Source organism: Euleptes europaea, chromosome 14, assembly GCF_029931775.1.
Source record: "Euleptes europaea isolate rEulEur1 chromosome 14, rEulEur1.hap1, whole genome shotgun sequence".
NCBI lineage: Eukaryota > Metazoa > Chordata > Lepidosauria > Squamata > Sphaerodactylidae > Euleptes > Euleptes europaea.
This window is the reverse complement of record NC_079325.1, coordinates 42,726,473-42,745,191: the sequence shown is the minus strand read 5'-3', so window position 1 is coordinate 42,745,191 and position 18,719 is coordinate 42,726,473. Positions and strand designations below refer to the sequence as shown.

The window sequence follows — 18,719 nt, the reverse complement described above, 5'->3', positions numbered from 1 at the left end:
CCAGTAGTCACCTGAATCTGACAAAACATTTTAAACTGAAAACCCGGTTCTTTAGTTTCCTTTGGCATCTCCAACCCCTCAGGATAAAAAGCCACCTCGATGTCAATCTTGGGAAGTGGGAACCTGGCGGGGAGGGGGCTTTATGCGGCAACAAAACATTGCAAATAAGCAGCAAGGAGGTGCTGAAAATTGTCTGAGTCTTCCGAAAGGGCCAAAGAGTTGTTGGCAGTTAGTTGGGGGCATCTGCCCAAAACACCCAATTGTGATGAAGACACAGAAGGGCCACTTCCCAGCTTCCAATTCTGCCTGTGTCTTGTGGGAGGGAACAGGTGAGAGGGGTGGAACTGGGACCTCTACGTTGGCATGTTCTTGGTGTGCCATGAGTCAAGCCTGACTCCCAGGGGAGAAGAAATTTACCTTGCAAATATCCAAGGTTTACCCGATTCATCACATCACAGGCTGTTAAATTTGCTACATCCTCTACAGGACATACAGAGAGAGAAAAAACAAAAAAACAAAAAAAACAAGGCACAGACATAAACGGAGAGAAAGAGAAGAAAGAGAAAGATCAGCGAGCAGCGATTCAGAAAGTATTCAGAGACCAGCTTTGGTGAGTCAATGGGCAAGAAGGCAGTAAAATATATATCTACATATAGAAAACTGAAAAAAAAGAAAAAAGAAGCAGCAGCAGCCACCAGACTTATGGGTTCTGTCCATGATGTTGCTGAGATTTTGACAGTAACAAGTGATATGCTGTGAGAATGTATTCAGACAACTATTGATGTGATCTGTGACACAAACCCCCTACATACATATCACAGCCCTTTACGGACGTTACAACTTTGACCATCCAACTGCAAGTAAAGGGAGATCTGGGGTCCTCTTGATATGTGTGGTTGCCATTTTGTGCGAAGGGGGCAATGTGTCTATTTTCCAGATTCAGATACGCACAACTGGAAACCCAGGTCATTTGAGGGTACACATGTGCGCAAACTGAAGCTGGAAAACCCATGCGCTGCCCTATCCACACATACTGGGAGGATTGCAGGTAGCAGCATACTTCTCCAGTTCTGCGGTGTCATAGGCACCCAACGTCTAAAGATTGAAAAGGGCCCAGATCTTTAGGGGATGAAAGCAGCACCTCACTGAGCTTTGCATCAATGCAGCTTTTAAAGCATGTAGAGATGTTTCTGACCTCCTCCATTTCCCCCTCCAGCATGGTGTAATGGTTAAGGGCGGTGGACTCTAATCTGCAGAACCGGGTTTGATTCCCCACTCCTCCACATGAGCGGCGGACTTTAATTTGGTGGACTGGGTTTGTTTCTCCACTCTTCCACATGAAGCCTGCTGGGTGGCCTTGGGCTAGTCACAGTTCTCTCCAAACTCTCTCAGCCTCACCTATCTCACAAGGTGCCTGTTGTGGGGAGGGGAAGACGATTATAAGCAGCTTTGAGACTCTTTTAAAAGGTAGAGAAAATCAGGGTATAAAACCAACTCTTCTTCTAAGCTGTCGCAATCTGTCATTAACTATGGCTATCTTTCAGAGGGAAGGGAGACAGAAGCCAGGCATCCTTCCATACTGAGATACCCCCCCTGCTTTCACGTGTCACCAAGGCAGCAACCAGGCATCCTCCCCCATTGCTTGCACCCATATCCATTCATCTAGAGCAGGGGTGTCGAACTCATTTGTTACGAGAGCCGGATATGACATAAATATCATTTAGTCGGGCTGGGCCATGTGTACCATACAATTTAATGCTAGGTACTTGAGATAAACTTTCTAGAAGACACAGGTAAAGCCAATCAATGATATTATTTTTTACTTGGTTTCTTACTTAAAGTACAAGCAAGCTTAAAACAGTATTTTCTTTTATTTAAGTCTTTGATAACTGACACCATGGGACTGGTGTGTGTGTGGGTGGCGAGGTCACAGTGGACTCACCATCCCAGATCGGGGTGGGTGGGGTGACTGCCTCGGCTCACGGGCCAGATAAGAGCTCTCAAGGGTAGGGCTGTTGAAAAAAAAATTCGGTATAGTTCGGCTTCGGCAAAATTCGGCCCGTTTTTATTCAGGCCGTGCTGAAGTCCGAACTCCCCCGCTTCGGATCCCCGGAAATTCGGGGGGATCTGGAGTTCGGGGGAAAATTCGCCCCCCGCGCGCCTTCAGGGGGATTCCCTGAAGGCGTGCGGGGGCCCTTTAAACAGATCTGCGCCTCCCGGCCGGGAGGTACAAATCTATTTAAGGCCACCCCCAGCCCTGCCGAGACTCCTGGGAGGGCTGGGGGGGGGTCTGGAAACCCTCTGTGCAGAGGGTCCTGCCAGCCCCCCACCAGCCCTTCTGGGAGTCCCAGCAGGGCTGGGGATGGGCTTCAAATAGATCTGTGCCTCCCGGCCGGGAGGCACAAATCTGTTTGAAGACCCGCCGCGCGCCTCCAGGGAGCTTCCCTGGAGGCGCGCGGCGGGCCCTTTAAATAGATGTGTGCCTCCCAGCCGGGAGGCAAACATCTATTTGAAGCCTTCCCCCCCCAGCCCTGCCGGGACTTGACAACCCCCCCACCACTTTCCCCAGAGTCCCGGCGGACTGGGCGGGGGGTCTGGAAACCCTTGTGCCCAGCCAACGCTGGCTGGGCACAGGGGATTGGCAACCCTCCACCCCCTTCCCCAGAGTCCCGGCGGCTGGGGCGGGGGGTCTGGAAACCCCTGTGCCCAGCCAACGCTGGCTGGGCACAGGGGATTGGCAACCCCCCCACCGCCTTCCCCAGAGTCCCGGCGGCCGGGGCGGGGGGTCTGGAAACCCCTGTGCCCAGCCAACGCTGGCTGGGCACAGGGGATTGGCAACCCCCCCACCCCCTTCCCCAGAGTCCCGGCGGCCAGGGCGGGGGGTCTGGAAACCCCTGTGCCCAGCCAACGCTGGCTGGGCACAGGGGATTGGCAAGCCCCCCACCCCCTTCCCCAGAGTCCCGGCGGACGGGGCGGGGGGTCTGGAAACCCCTGTGCCCAGCCAACGCTGGCTGGGCACAGGGGATTGGCAACCCCCCACCCCCTTCCCCAGAGTCCCGGCGGCCGGGGCGGGGGGTCTGGAAACCCCTGTGCCCAGCCAACGCTGGCTGGGCACAGGGGATTGGCAACCCCCCACCCCCTTCCCCAGAGTCCCGGCGGCCGGGGCGGGGGGTCTGGAAACCCCTCTGCCCAGCCAGCGTTGGCTGGGCACAGGGGTTTCCAGACCCCCGCCCCGTCCACCGGGACTCTGGGGAAGGAGGTGGGGGGGTTGTCAAGTCCCGGCAGGGCTGGGGGGGAGGCTTCAAATAGATTTGTGCCTCCCGGGCGGGAGGCGCAAATCTATTTAAAGGGCCCGCTGCGTGCCTCCAGGGAAGCTCCCTGGAGGCGCTGGGGGGGGGGGACAGATCTGCGCCTTCCAGCTGGAAGGCACAGATCTTTTTAAAGGGGCCGAATTCGCCGAATTTATTCGGGAACACCCCGAACTCGGCGAATTCGGCTCCCCGGTTTTCCCCCCTTTTTGAGTTCGGTTCGTCCGAACTGAAAAACCGCCGAATTGCGGGAAATTCGGCTGTTTTTCGGTTCGGACCGAACCGAATCAACAGCCCTACTCAAGGGGCTGGATCTGGCCCCCGAGACGTATGTTTGACACCCCTATTCTAGAGTGCTCCTGTTTGCTCTGCTCCGTTAGCAATTTTGCGTTAAAGGTTTTAACCTTAAAAAAGCAACAACCCAGATTATGTGCATTGCAAAGCAGCAGGCAAAGAAAGATGCCTTGGAAATGTATGCAAAAGAAATGACTTCCTGAACGAGAAAAAGGTGCATGGGGGAAGGAACAAACAACTGGTGGCACAGGATGGTATAACAAACATAAAATCTGGGAGGTGGGCAAGAAAGCTGTGGAATGAAGATTGTCTCGTCAGAACCAAGAGGAGAGAGACGTTTCTCACATATGGTCAAGAGAAACTTCCATTTGCTTACGATTTCCAAGTATACTACTTTGCGATAGCCTCATCAGTAACTCCCTATGTTATCTCAATCTCAAGATTTCCTTTCCCAAGGGCAAGTTGAAACTGATAATCAATCAATCATGTATCTTACAAGTGTCACTCCAAAACACAGACCCAAGGCAAGTTAAAGATCCATATTGCAATACCAACCCCCCCCCACAGATCTTAAACCACCACATGGGTTTTTTTTTGGGGGGGGGGAATCACAGTGCTCCAAATGAGCATAGTGGTGGATGTGCTGGAGTAGGACTGGGGAGACCCAAATTCAAATCACCACTCAGTCATGAAGCTCATTGGATGATGTCGGGCTAGTCACACACTTGCAGCTTAGCCTACCTCACAGGGTTGTGAGGAAGGAAGATCTAGGTATGCTGCCTTAGCTCCCTAGAAGAAGGTAGAGATAAAATATAAGACTGAAGGTCTTCAAAAAGAGGGAGAAGTTCACTATCTTTTGGAAAGTCACCAACATTTGAGACTCCCAAGAGACAGGGTTGCACTGTTTTAGCACCACAATAGAACCCACCCACTGCTAATTTTAGCCACCAACCCAACCACGAGACTTCATGGCAAAGGAGGAGAATTTGTCCAAGTGATCAAGGGAGGGAGAGGAGATTCTCTTGGGAGCAGGTGTTATTGCAAGCAAGCAGAGTCCAACGCCAGAGGGTGCTAAAGCTGGAGGGTGAGAGATTCCAAACGGATAAAAGGAAGTATTTCTTCACACAACGCATACTTAAATTGTGGAACTCCCCGCCCCAGGATGCGGTGACGGCTGCCAACTTGGAAGGCTTGAAGAGGGGAGTGGACATGTTCATGCAGGAGAGGGCTATTCATGGCTACTAGTAAAAATGGACGCTAGTCATGATGCATACCTATTATCTCCAGGATCAGAGGACCATGCCTAATATATTAGGTGCTGTGGAACACAGGCAGGATGGTGCTGCTGCAGTTGTCTTGTGGGCTTCCTAGAGGTACCTGGTTGGCCTCTGTGTGAACACTGCTGAACTTGATGGACCTTGGTCTGATCCAGCATGGCTTTTCTTGTGTTCTTAATGGTCAACCCTAGCACCTTAAACTTCAACCTGGAAGATTTCCCCCCCTATGATTCCGAAGACAGTTTGAATTGCTGATTGTGTAGTGTATACTCACTCCGCTGTTTTAGATGGCTTCAAAAAATCTGCTGCGAGACAGCGGGATAATGCTCACAGCATGAACAGCAATTTCTCTTCCCATCCCATCCACTGCCCCAGCGGAAGCAGCAGAAGCAACAGTGTTCTTCCCTTAGTGGTCTCGACTTCGCCTTCTCAATCCCGTGTGCCAGAAGTATGTAGGAGGAGAACGCCACTAAGTCCTCGGCTGCAGTTCTCACTGGGTGTGGTGGCTTAAAGAACCCTTTGCCTTTTCACATGTTATAACTCCAGAAGAGTTCATACAGACATATGGAGGACAAAGCCTGTAGGCCATGTCACGATGTGCATTCAATGTAATTTGTGAATTGGAGCTTAGCATTTGTGCATATGACCATATGTACCAGATTTCCTGATCAACACATGCCAGGCCTAAGCATGTTTAATGAATTTTATCATATGCAATAAAAGTGTAGTCTGTTGGAAACCTACAGTAATAATTTCCTTTGTGGTACGTTTCCAAAATCTCAGGGTAATTTACTGAAGTGGCATGACCCAAGTGATGTCTATGATGTTATATTTTCTGACATGATAAAATATTTAGCTGGAATAGTACATTCAAGCAAATAGAAAGAATGGCATCTTTTAAAATATGTATCAACATGATACATATTTTTGCCATCTTCTTGGCCTGGAGCAGGGGTCACTGGGGGTGTGGGGGGGAGGTAGTTGTGAATTTCTTGCATTGTGCAGGGGGTTGGACTGGATGACCCTAGAGGTCCCTTCCAACTCTATGATTCTATGTCCACAAGTTAGAGTGAGTGCACATGGGATGGGGCCAATGAGTAGCATCCTGCCCCATATGCATATCCTCTCCCTGGGCTGTCCAGTGTGTGATGACTCACACAGAAAGAAGAAAGAGATTAAGGCGCATAAGGAGAAAGGTTGGTCTATGAAAGCGGTTCCCAAATTGTGCGCGAAACATCTCCTAGTGCTCCGTGAAGAGATTGGAAAGAAAAATATTAGTGTCAGTTAGTTTAGTATATAGGTGCCAGGTGAAAATTAGTGCTCCGTGATGAATTTCTCTCCTGAAATGTGCTCCATGACTCAAAAGGTTTGGGAATCGCTGGTCTATGAGATCAGAAGTATGCTGGCAAGAGATTTCAATGACTTGAGATGCAGAATAGAAAAACCCAGCTTTGACTGAAGGATAGCATTTGGTAAAAATGGCCAAATGTCTCCCCCACCTTTCTTTTTTGGGGGATCTCTATGTTGTCAGTAGCCTTGTGCACACATTACAGTAACTGCACGTACACCCTGCATATTCATGTGTACATAATATTTGCAAGAAAAATCCAACATAGAACTGGAGCCCAGTACATGGATAAATGTGAGGTTTAAATGACATGTTCAGTCATACATCCCTTGAATGTAATATAAGAATTACTCAACACACAACGAAAAATCATGCGCACTCTGTCCACAGACTGTATGCACATTCACTGTAATATGCACAGGGCTAGAGCAGCTTCCATCTACCAATTTGTATTGTTGGAACATGTATATGTCATTTATAGAAGCATACACGTGTAATATTAATTTACAGATTTTTTGCCAATGATATTTTTCTGGGTTTTTTTTTTGTAAGCTGCTTTGAGTTCCCAGAAGAAATACCTGGATACATAAATAAATAAAGTATTGATGCATAAATTAAGAAAATGCATGCATTTTATGGGGAAAAGAGAAAACAGCATGAAAATAAAGACAGACAGGTTCAATTCGCATAAGGGAGAAACAAAACTGGTATAAGGAATTTGGGGTTGAACCAGCGGGGATAAGAAATTTAAACCCACTCCTAGTGTTTGGATGTGCCTTTGTTGATACAGGAGAATTTCTCATATAAGAAGAATTTCACACTGCTGATACAGAGATCTCCTAGTTGTCTAAACTGGCAAAACCGAAGGGGGGTTTGACTTTCAAAGCTCTGAACGTGCAGGGAAACATATGACTTGGCTGAATTCCAAATTGTAGAAACCAAACGAAAGGCACCTCTGGAGGCACCATAAAGCAGAAACAGAAACACGTGCCACTTACCGTACCCCGTCGTGGGCAAACCCAGATGTTTCATGCGGTTTTTCACCAGCTCGGACAACTCCTGCCGCTCTGATCTCCGGTAAAGGCTCAGCCTCTGCTGGTTGATCCATTCGGCTGTTTTGGCTGTATGTTTGTGGGCCCCTTTCCGGCTCAGCCTGCGAGCCCACTGCATGCTCTTCCGCCGCAGCAGGGGGTGCTCTGTTTGGTCGCTCGGGCAAGAGTTCCGGTGATGGCTTGTCTTGGTGTTCCAGTGGTCCTTGACTTCCTTGGAGTCCTCGCAGTCTTCCACGTTGATTGAGATCTGTGACTGGGAACACCAGTAGGCCATGAGAGCAAGCAATGACCAAGGACCACCTCTTGGTTCCCCCAGGGCGGCAAGTTATTACTCCTTTTGGCTGAAATCTTGGAAGCCAATAACATTTCAGGTGGCTTCACCTGCAGTGCCCTTACCCCTCTTTCTTGGCTGCCAGAACCACCACTTAAGGGCCATTAACACATGGCTGGGATTCCACTGGTTTGTTCCTGTTATGTCTCATGCTATTCGATCCCACGTTCAAAAACTTGAACGCGTGGTTCCCGTGTCCAGCGGGGCTCCCTCTGCCTTGGCTGCGTGTCCGGGGGGGGTGCTCGAGGAGAAGCAAAGGCTCCTCTGCCCCACCTTCCCCTGGCTTGGAAAAATTCCTGGGGGCAGGTGGAGAGCCTGCCGAGGGGGCAGCGAAGATGGGGCGGCAGAAGGTCGCAAGGGGAGTCGACCAGTGAGCTGAAATGCATGAGCAAGCACTCACCATTTCAGTGATTCTTTATTTTAATTTTGGGGAAAAACTGGGATGGGAAAACCAGGTCAAGTTTCGCGATGGAAGTGGGTTGGTCCTGCAGCGGGGAGACACCCATGCGTTTGGACAACTGAGATTCGCTACAATTGCGGGAGAATCGCAAGACAAAACAGCCATGCGTTATCGCCCAATGTAATTTTATCTGTATGTTTTAAATTTGTTAACTGCCTTGGCAGCCCTTGTAAGGGCAGAAAGGCGAGATATAAAATTTGTTAATAATAATAATAATAATACACATAAAATACAATATATATGTAAACAAGTTGGGCTTCTTCATGTGCTAGCTTTGTAGGAGGTAAGGCTGGTGGGCACGTGACGCAGGACCTTCTCTGCAGTGGCCCCTGGGTTTTGGAATTCCCTCCCATTGGAGACTCTGACAGATCTTTTCCGAAGGGAACAGTTTTGGCAGAAACAGTACTCACCTGTGTTCTGATGTCGTGAGGCTGTAAAAAAAAAAAAAAAGGAGACAGGTTATTTTTGAAGTTTTGTACCTTATATCACCATTATGTTCTGATCCCTTTTATGACACTGGTTCAGGTGCCAAATTTTTTAAAGTCAGCTATTCAGTCTTCACCTTAAAATATAAGACAGGCATGAATGCAGGATAACTTCTGCCTGTCGTTTGGAAGCCCGACCTACTAAGGGGCTGAGCTGGCCTGATATCAAGGAATGCTCACAAACATTCTGAACTGCTCAAGCTGAACGTTCATACAGGGTCTGGGGACAGGAGGGATCCCATGCTGCCGGAGAGGTGAGGGAGATTTGGAAGCAAAGGAGACTCCGGGAAAGAGGAGAAAGCGGGCAGAGCAGCCAAAGATGGCAGGTGGTGGCAGATAAGGGCAGGTCTGGATTTCATTGGTCAATTTTCTCTAAATGAGGCAGCTCTGGTTGTAAAATTATTTGGTACGGGAGAGGAAGGAGAAACTGAGCTGCGACTCTATTTAGCAGGCCAGGGTTTCAGGCAGGGTACCATACAGTGATAGCCTAGTTGTTTCTCTATCGGCTGTGCTTCTTACATCAGTGGTGGAGAACATGTGAGACTCAGTCCTGTAGATGCCAATAGGGATCTCAGCGCTTGAAGAGCACAGCTTCTGGAATAGACGCCCATATGACCGGATCCACAGGTCGTCCTCGGTGATTTTCATCTACCCAGCAAGAGGGGGAAAGAGAGTGGCAAAAGAGGAAAAGAGAACCAGTGGGGTGTAAAGGCTAGAGTTTCAGAGCAGGACAGGGAAGATGTGAGTTCAAATCCCCACTAAGCCACAAAGCTCCCTGGGTGACTTATGCCAGCCATTCTGCCTGAGCCTAATCTATTCAGAGAACTGCTGAGAGGATAACAAAGGAAGGAGAATCATGGAAGGTTACTATGGCCTTTGATGCAGGGATGTTTCCCAACCCTGATAGAAGCTCCCCCCAAAAACCTGGAGCCACCACTGCCATCTATCTTATGCTGGATGCAAAACCCATCTGTACAAGGACTTGGGTTGCCAGCCTCTAGGTAGCAGCTGGAGATCTCCTGCTATTACAACTTATCTCCAGCCGATAGAGATCAGCTCACCTGGAGAAAATGGCCGCTTTGGCAACTGGACTCTATGGCATTGAAGTCCCTGCCCTCCCCAAACCATGCCCTCCTCAGGCTCCACCCCAAAAACCTCCTGCTGGTGGTGAAGAGGGACCTGGCAACCCTAACAAGTACACTGAGGGGCTGTGCTCTCTGGGGCCACAGATGGAGGTTGCTTCCTTCCTGACTGGATCCCTGAGATGCAGATCCCTTCATTGACCCACAGCCCTTCCATGCCCACTCTGAACGTGGCTTGCAGGGAGAAAGCCCACCCCTTGTGGCATGCTAAGAGATGTGAACCACCAAATCTATCACTTGGATGCCAATGGAGGAAAATTCAAGACTTACGGCACAGAGGTAGCCGGAACCTGGGGTGGTGTCAAGGCCCAGTAACAATCTTGTGATGGTGATCATGTAGTCTTTGACGAATGACTGCAAGGAAGAAGGATCCATCAACTGTTGGTGTTCAACAGTGGGGCTTTCAGCTCCACAAAAATTGGCTGTTAGCTCTCCCTCCACCTGACTCGATAGATAATGCTAACAGCCAATGGACACCTCTATCCTCCCCTCAGTCCTCTACAGGTCCTTCTCTTCAGTGTGCAAATTATAAGGGAAACCCTCCTGAAATTTGAGCACTGCCTTGCCACCTGACCTCAACCTCTTTTGAACTGCTTGTACCACAACCCAAACCACTGTGCCTTACCCTGGCTCACTCATAAAGGAGAACATGATGGCACAGCTTCTAACAACTTTGGATGGACCATGGAGAATCACTCTCGGGAACGTTCCCCTAAGTTAATATTCATGATATTCTTGATGCAATTGGTTTTATGAATCTACTGTTGTGTTATTTGCATTAATTGATGATTCTATGATTAAATACAAAGAATTTAACTCCCTGCAAATAGAAAACCAGCACAGCTACACTAGTTTTCTCTTCCAATGAGATTTTTTAAATGCAAAAGAACATTCAAAGCTGAACACCCCCTGAAGCCTGACATGGTACAGTCCATTCTGCTACCCAAATCCCACTTCATTCTCCAATTTAGACAACCAACAGAGAGTGACTCAACATGGCATTGTTTGCAAATCAACATTGCAGGGAGAGGGAACCAAACTGCATTGAACTGGAAGAGATTACCTCGCAGGGGTGTTCCCTTGTCAGGTAAAGTTCAACAGAAAGAGCGTTATGAAGTCAGAGGGGAGGAGACCTGAAAATTGAACGAAAGGGCTGGCAGCTGCTTATAATGGGGATAGAAGGTGTCCATGTGGGACAGGAGCATTTCCTGCACATGATGGCTTGGGCAGTTAAAGAGAGGAGGAGGAAAAACCAAGAGGGCTAGAGGGAACAGTGAGACAAAGGGGCGTGTGAGCTATTACCAGAGGTGCAATTTGAGTGGCTACGCAACGGAACTGGCACAGAAATACAAAACTACATACCCATGCCTATAGAAAGCAGCTAGCCCCTAAGAATTGTCTCAGCTACAGCTTGGTGGTATGATTAGAGCACCCATGCTATCCTTCATTCTGACCTGATAAAGCAGCGTATCCAACATGCTGATGCTGAAAACTCTCCCAGCAGCAAACGGGAGCCGGAACATAAAGGCCAAGTTGGAGCCATTCTCTCGCTCTCTCTGGGGTGGGGGGAGAAGGGAGAATGCAGAGATAACAACATCTGAAGTGATTTGCTGGATCAGACCAAAGTCCATCTAATCTAAAAAGGCTCTCCAACAATGGACAGCCAAATGTCTCTGAGAAATTCACAAGTAAGACATGAAGGCGACATTTCTTTCCTGTTTGCTCCCCAATATCTGATACATAAAGGTATATTGCCTTGGAACACCAAATTAACGGAATTCCTACATGGAAAAGATATGGAAGAATTAAAAAAAAACTTGGGCAAAGGCTGTCACATATTGGGATAAACTGGCAAAAATGGATTTTACTACTTTAATTAGTGAGTTATAGAAACTAGTTTTTAATATTTTTATATTTTATTCTTAATAGATATTTTTAAAACTGTTTAGAAACTTCTTTGGAAGTCGGGTGATGGATCACTTTTGTAGGGTGGGTGGAGGGTCGAAGGGGTATCTTTTTGAATCTTATAATTTTGTAATTATGAATGTATTAATTAGCATATATAGATACTCTTTTGTATTTTCTTTTTTTAATTTTTCTTTTATATTTTTATTATTGTATTTGTTTTGTTTTATGTTATAAAAATTAATATATATATTAATTTATATATATGTGTGTATATATATATATATATATATATATATATATATATATATATATATATATATATATATATATATATATATATATATATATATATATATATATATAAGGAACATCAAATGTTTTCTGTCCTACTTTTCAAAAATTAAAGTACTGTGTTTTGGGGGGGTTTTTTGTGTGTGAGTGGTATCCACAGAGTGTTTCTATGAGATCCTGCAGCATGATCCCATGAAAAAAAAAAGAGATAATTATGTGACCTGTAGTTTCTGGAGTGATCCCTGCAGCATGCTCATTACCACTCTGAGATTTCACCATAAACTCTCAAGAGAGTGAGGCAGACAGTGATGGGGATTGTAGTGCAAATATTGAAGAGCAGCAAAGCTCTGAAATGGGGGAAATTGCACCATTGATAGTTTCTTTAACATTTGGAATTTTGGGGACACAGAGAAGGATCCCAGCACAAAAGATTCTTCTCCAAATTCTGCCTCCCCACATGTCTGTCACCATAAATTAGGAGATCAAATCAGAACTACAGATTTCTTTGTTACCTTTTCTAGTCTGGAAAGGGCCAATGAATAGCTGTCCTTTGCTCGAAACTGCATGAACCTCATGTTGGACGGATGCGTCAGCTCTGTAATGATGCTCAGACTTGGGAAAAGCCTAGAAAGGGGAAAAGCAGTGAAGTTATTAGTAACCTTTTGAAGGGCATAAGATGAGCCCAACTGGATCAGACCAATGGTCCATCTAGCCCAGCATATTGTTTCCCGTGGTGGCCAATCAGGTGCTTCCAAAAGGCACACAAGCAATGCATGAAAGGTTGTTTCCTTCCTACCCTTCCTGGGGGCTTCCTAGAGCCATCTGGCTGGCCACTGCGGGAAGCAAAATACTTGCTTAGATGGATCTCGATGGGTCATTAGTTTTAATTTTAAAAAGGAATACGCCAACTCTCAGACAAAGTTTTCCAATAGAATCAATGATTACGAACAGCTCAATGAAATATCAGCAGCAATAAATGCTGATCTATTCTTTTTAAAAACAAAAACTTGTCTTTCCTTTGCTGCCATTTTCTTCCTTTCCTCTTGTTTTGCATTCCCCGAATTCCCAATGCATGCACTCATATGTTTGCCACTCCCCTTCCCCACTGCTTGTGCAGTGTGTGTATGTGTCTGAGAGGGGGGAGTTTAAATTAAACCTAAAATCAGCTGATGCCAACAATCCTTCTTGCAGAGAATTCTGCACTGCGTGAAGAAGGACCTATTTTTTCAGCTTCCACATCTAGTGCCAAGGGAAGGAAAGGGGGCTCCGTTTGAGAGCGGGGCCTATATCAGCAGATGAAGCAAAATAAGAGGAGAGAGGTGCTAAAAAACGGTTGAGGGACCATGTGATGGCCAGTTGCTTTCTCAGCTCCACACCTACCCGATCAGATCTTTTTTGTAGCACTGACGGAGTTGATTTTAGTTACAGCGTGGGTTGCGATTGGTCAGTAGGGGTATTTTTAATGATGAACTGTGCTGGATTACATGCTGCTATTATAGAGGAAGCCCTGACTGGATAGCCCAGGCTAGCCTGATCTTGTCAGATCTTAGAAGCTAACCAGGGTTGAGCCTGGCAAGTATTTGGATGGTATTCCCTGCAAGGAATACCAGGGTGGTGATGCAGAGGCAGGCAACTCTGAACATCTCTTGTCTTGAACACCCCACCAGGGTATGCCATAATTCAAATGTGACTTGACAGCAAATATATATATAGATTAGATAAATAGATAGATAAATACATTATATCTCTAACTATATATCTCTATAGATTTAGATAGACAGATATATCCATATCTGTCTCTGTCTGTCTGTCTGTCTGTCTGTCTGTCTGTCTATCTATCTATCTATCTATCTATCTATCTATCTATCTATCTATCTATCTATCTATCTATCTATCAATTGATCGATCGAGAGACACACAGAGAGGAAGCTGTGGAACCTGAGGTAATTTTCTACTTCTCCCTCCTTCTCCCTCAGGAATTGACACCATTTATTGTCTCTTCTCCTTTAGAAGGGCTCCATGCTTAGTGGTTTGGTGGATAGAACAAGGAATTTAACAAGATATTGAGTGTTTACAGCAAGGGACAGCAGAACTCTACTTTAAACAGTTACAAACTCACACACACACACGTTTTATTGAGCTGACAGTATTTACTCTATTTAGATCTCTTGGCATTTGATTAAAGCATCCTAAATTGTGATTTTAAAAGTTGTGATTAAAAAAAATGTTTTTGTATGTACTATATTTTAGTTATTTTATTTATATTGTAACCTGCCTTGAGCTCCATAAGGAATAAAGGCAGCTAATAAATGTTTTAAATTAATAAAATAAATACAATATGGATTATCTGTTTGCTGTATACACAATGTTTCTCTTACTGCACTGTTTTCTACTGATGTAGTACATTTTTTCTGCATCATGTCTAATATCGATCTGATTTCTGCAGTCCTAGTCCTATTACATTGCTTATCAGATATCTCATCCTACTGAATGCATTGACACATTGTGTAATCAACCTTGAGTCTCAGTGAGAAAGGCGAACTATAAATAACATAAGTAACTAAAAAAAGAAGAAGAAAAGTGGTAAGTCTTTAGGGCACACTGCAAACAGTTACAGAAAGCAAATACACTGCCCACAGACACACACTTTACCGGAACATGGTTTGGACATTGACGATCGTCTTGGCGTCGGCCATGTAATCCTCCTCAGCGCTCATGGTGCTCTCCTTGTCAACCACCACCAAATTGTCTGCATAAATTATTCCACACTGCAGCAAACTGTCAAGGCTAGAAAGACAGAAGCCTATGAGGTCATTGGGTGTATGTCGGGGACTGGGTACTCATCAAAAGAGCAAACTCAGCCTTTGGGAGGGCAGGAGAGGGCTGTGTTGGTAGCTTAGCCAATATGGCTGGCAATTAAAAGAAGAACAATATATAGGGTTGCCAACCTCCAGGTACTAACCAAAGAAAAACTCAATTTCACTGTTAGTTAATACTGGTAGGAACAAAACAGCACAGGCAATAGCATCAAAAACATATATTCATGAAACAGTGCAAAACATACACAAAAGACAAGAACTAATACAAAGGTGATTATCAAGAAATTACAAAATATATACAAAGCTATTCACAATGTGACAGCAATGTTAGATAAAGCACAATGGCTATCTTCAACGAATTAGGAAAGTCTAATGCGAGTAGTTGTAAAAGTCAACGTCTACTGGAACACCTCTTGCTGCTCCAGGTACTAGCTGGTGATCTCCTGCTATTACAACTCACCTCCAGCCGATAGAGATCAGTTCACCTGCAGAAAATGGCCGCTTTGGCAGTTGGACTCTATGGCGTTGAAGCCCCTCCCCTCCCCAAACCCTGCCCCCCTCAGGCTCCGCCCCCAAAATCCCCTCAGTGTTTTACCACCGCATTCTGCTGAATGACAGTAGTGCAGTAATCTAGATGCCCTACAGATACTTACTTATCAATACTGCCTTCCATATAGTAAACCATGGGGAAACAGCAGATGGCTTCCAGAAAATGATGATCAGGCCTGCAAAAGGAGATAGAAAAAGCAAAATATTTAATAGGGCTACATTTTTAAAACATGGCTTGTGGCCATATAAATGAAGATCAATTCCTCAGCTAATAGTACTAATATTGTTGGGGGTGGCATGGGTTTCTTCCCGGCAGCATAACCAGTGTGAAATTACACTGGCACCTGCCAATTTGTTATGCTCAGATCCTCACCAGTAACATGATTGGGGCGGGGGGGATTTATCTTGTCCTGTTTACAGAACTGGTTTTCTCTGGCATTCAACACCCTATACATTCATTTTGACAACTTGTTTGCAATTTAAAATGAGGATTTTGAATTGTTTTTAACATGTACAGTTACTGCATTTTTCATGACACAGCTTATCAGGAACTGCTGTGGCACATGTAGAAAACTAGGGTTGCCAATGGTAGGCGGGGACGTTTTTGGAGATTTGCAGTGAAGCCTGGGGGAGGGGGGGACCTCAGCGAGATACAGTGCCATAGAGTCCATCCTCCAAAGCAGCCTTTTTCTCCAGGGGTACTGATCTCTGTCGTCTGGAGATCAGTTGTAATTCCATGAGCTCTCACGGCCCTACCTGGAGGTTGAAAACCCTACAGAGAACTGACAGATCTGCATGTGGCTGATCATAGTTGCAGATTCCTGATCATCATGGCAGATTCCTGAGCCTTCTGCTTAAATTTGGGTAGTCATTAAAGCTACAATATCCATGTACCATGACATGAAGTCATTCTGGGAAGAATAATTCAAAGAGCCAGCCCTCCGCACACAACAGTCTCCCATTTTAAAAGCAAAGCTTTCTAGCTTGGGGATGGTGGAAGGAACTGGTGGGGAGAGAGGAATTACCAGGAATTGGGTTGGCTACTCTGAGGAGGAGGATGGTGATACGGCACAAGGTCATCTGGGGAAACCACGCTGGGAGTTCCTTCTGGCTCCCCTGTTTGAGGGCAAGGGGTTGAATATTGATCCTCCATCTCTTTAAGGCCTCGGGTTGGGATGGGATTGGGATGTTTGCACACTCTGAGTCCTCATCCTCCTGTGGGGTTGCTCCTGTTACACTCTGATCTCTCTGAGCCTGCCTAAATTATATTGGTCTTCAAGGGGGCCGATGAAAAACTTCAGCTTTCTCAGAGGCTTAGAGAGGGCAGCAGGCCAAAGAGTATATTACTGTCACAGCTTCTCACTGGCCATCCTCTGTCTGTAGCCTAACACAGTAAAGTACATTCAAACGGGAGGTGGAAAACATCAAAGGCAAGTATTCTGGCCAGTTGTGTGTGTGTGTGTTAAGTGCCGTCAAGTCGCTTCCGACTCATGGCGACCCTATGAATGAAAGTCCTCCAAAATGTCCTATCTTTGACAGCCTTGCTCAGATCTTGCAAATTGAGGGCTGTGGCTTCCTTTATTGAATCAGTCCATCTCTTGTTGGGTCTTCCTCTTTTCCTGCTGCCCTCAACTTTTCCTAGCATGACTGTCTTTTCCAGTGACTCTTGTCTTCTCATAATGTGGCCAAAATACAACAGCCTCAGTTTAGTCATTTTAGCTTCTAGGGTCAGTTCAGGCTTGATTTGATATATAACCCACTGATTTGTTTTTTTTTTTTGGCAGTCCATGAAGTATGCGAGAAAAGCCCAGCCGGAGAAGTGCTTACTTGTTGTCCAGCAACAAGACGATGGGGTTTAACTCCTTCCGCGACCGATAATATGCACGGAGAGGGACAATGAAGTTATAGAGCCCATTTCCAGCAGTCTCGGCAGAAACAATTATCAGTTTGTTCTTAAAGCCATAGGCCTTAGCATCTTCATAACTGTTGTGCTTGCAGCCCTGGAAAGAAAAATGGAAAAAAATTCACATTTGTTGATTGTTTTATGATTTATTTTGACCCATATCATGCTTCATGCGGTTAATCCTATTCAGAAGTTTACCATCTAAGAAACTAAATGGATGAGAAATATAGCCATCAGTCAATTAAAGAATCAAGGGTAATTATACACCTGCCTTTTAACTGATTAATCAACCACTGCATTTAAATATATTTGCAGATTACCAAACCCTCAAAACACAGGTGACATTTTGGCTGGAAAACCTACCCCAATGTGCTTGTTTCTACAGTTGTATCTATGTTCGATATGTGCAGTATTCTACCAATGCACAGAAGCACATGAGTGCATCATTAAAACAATCCGCAAAAATATTCTTGATGCAAATGTACACGTTGACACATCAAAACTGCTTTTGGGCAGGGTTTTATCACTATGATAACACTGGAGAGAGGAACGAGGCAAAAGATCAGAACCAAAACACAGTGTCAAAGTATGCATAATCCAATTTTGGAATTAATTCTGAAATTCTCCAAACTGAACTGGAATTCAGGAGGAGCAGAACATGGCATAGACACATTCTACAGTGATAAAGGAATGGGAACAGGGGGAAATCTGTTCATCCCCATTGCAGACATGTGCAAGAGCCTTTCCCATGTACTGTTTTTAAGACATGGTATGGAGAGAGTGGACAGGGAGAAGCTTTTCTCATAATACTAAAACACGGGGTCATCTGTTGAAGCTGGAGGGTGAGAGATTCAAAACTGATAAAAGGAAGTATTTCTTCACACAACACATAGTTCAGTTGTGGAACTCCCTGCCCCAGGATGTGGTGATGGCTGCCAACTTGGAAGGCTTTAAGAAGGGAGTGGAGAGGACATGTTCATGGAGGAGAGAGCTATCCCTGGCTACTAGTAATAATGGATACAAGACATGATGCATACCTATTCTCTCCAGGATCAGAGGAGCATGCCTATTATATTAGATGCTTTGGAACACAGACAGGATAATGCTGCGGTGGTTGTCTTGTTTGTGGGCTCCCTAGAGGCATCTGGTTGGCCACTATGTGAACAGACTGCTGGACTTGATGGACCTTGGTCTCATCCAGCCTGGCCTTTCTTATGTTCTTATGACATCTTTTCCCATGAGTAACAGGGGAAGGGCTGGATACTTTCTAAGTGGATGTGCAGAGACCAGCCTCTCAGTGTTCCAGGGGTCCACTCAAGGTGCCGTGTTCAAGGCCCTGCAAAACCCTGCAGGCTAGACTGTTGACATCTCCCTGAGAAGGCAGGTGGCAAGACCCTCCCTCCCTCCCCCGTTTCCATTGGCTGCATTCGACACCCGAGCTGGCATAAAGCCATGCAATATGTTCAAAATGTTTGCATGGCAAGCAGGCTTTATCTGGTACATGCAAACATCTGGCATTGGCAGCTGATGAATGATCACAGTCAGAAACAGA

The 18,719-nt window shown here is 45.9% G+C and overlaps 1 protein-coding gene across 2 annotated transcripts in view; it reads right to left on the bottom strand.

Annotated features, from left to right (window-relative positions):
• KCNT1 (potassium sodium-activated channel subfamily T member 1) overlaps nucleotides 1–18,719 on the bottom strand; it is a 173,555-nt gene that overhangs the window by 11,699 nt on the left and 143,137 nt on the right. Inside the window, exons 20-29 of one of the 2 annotated variants that reach the window (XM_056860215.1) lie at nucleotides 17,092–17,264; nucleotides 15,369–15,440; nucleotides 14,549–14,683; nucleotides 12,409–12,520; nucleotides 11,152–11,253; nucleotides 9,968–10,051; nucleotides 9,075–9,203; nucleotides 8,481–8,501; nucleotides 7,226–7,532; nucleotides 418–480 (exon numbers count right to left, since the gene is read on the bottom strand). In XM_056860215.1, coding sequence (XP_056716193.1) covers nucleotides 418–480; nucleotides 7,226–7,532; nucleotides 8,481–8,501; nucleotides 9,075–9,203; nucleotides 9,968–10,051; nucleotides 11,152–11,253; nucleotides 12,409–12,520; nucleotides 14,549–14,683; nucleotides 15,369–15,440; nucleotides 17,092–17,264 — 1,198 coding nt within the window. The remainder of the gene's footprint in view (nucleotides 1–417; nucleotides 481–7,225; nucleotides 7,533–8,480; nucleotides 8,502–9,074; nucleotides 9,204–9,967; nucleotides 10,052–11,151; nucleotides 11,254–12,408; nucleotides 12,521–14,548; nucleotides 14,684–15,368; nucleotides 15,441–17,091; nucleotides 17,265–18,719) is intronic. The other variant, XM_056860216.1, reaches the window with a different exon arrangement.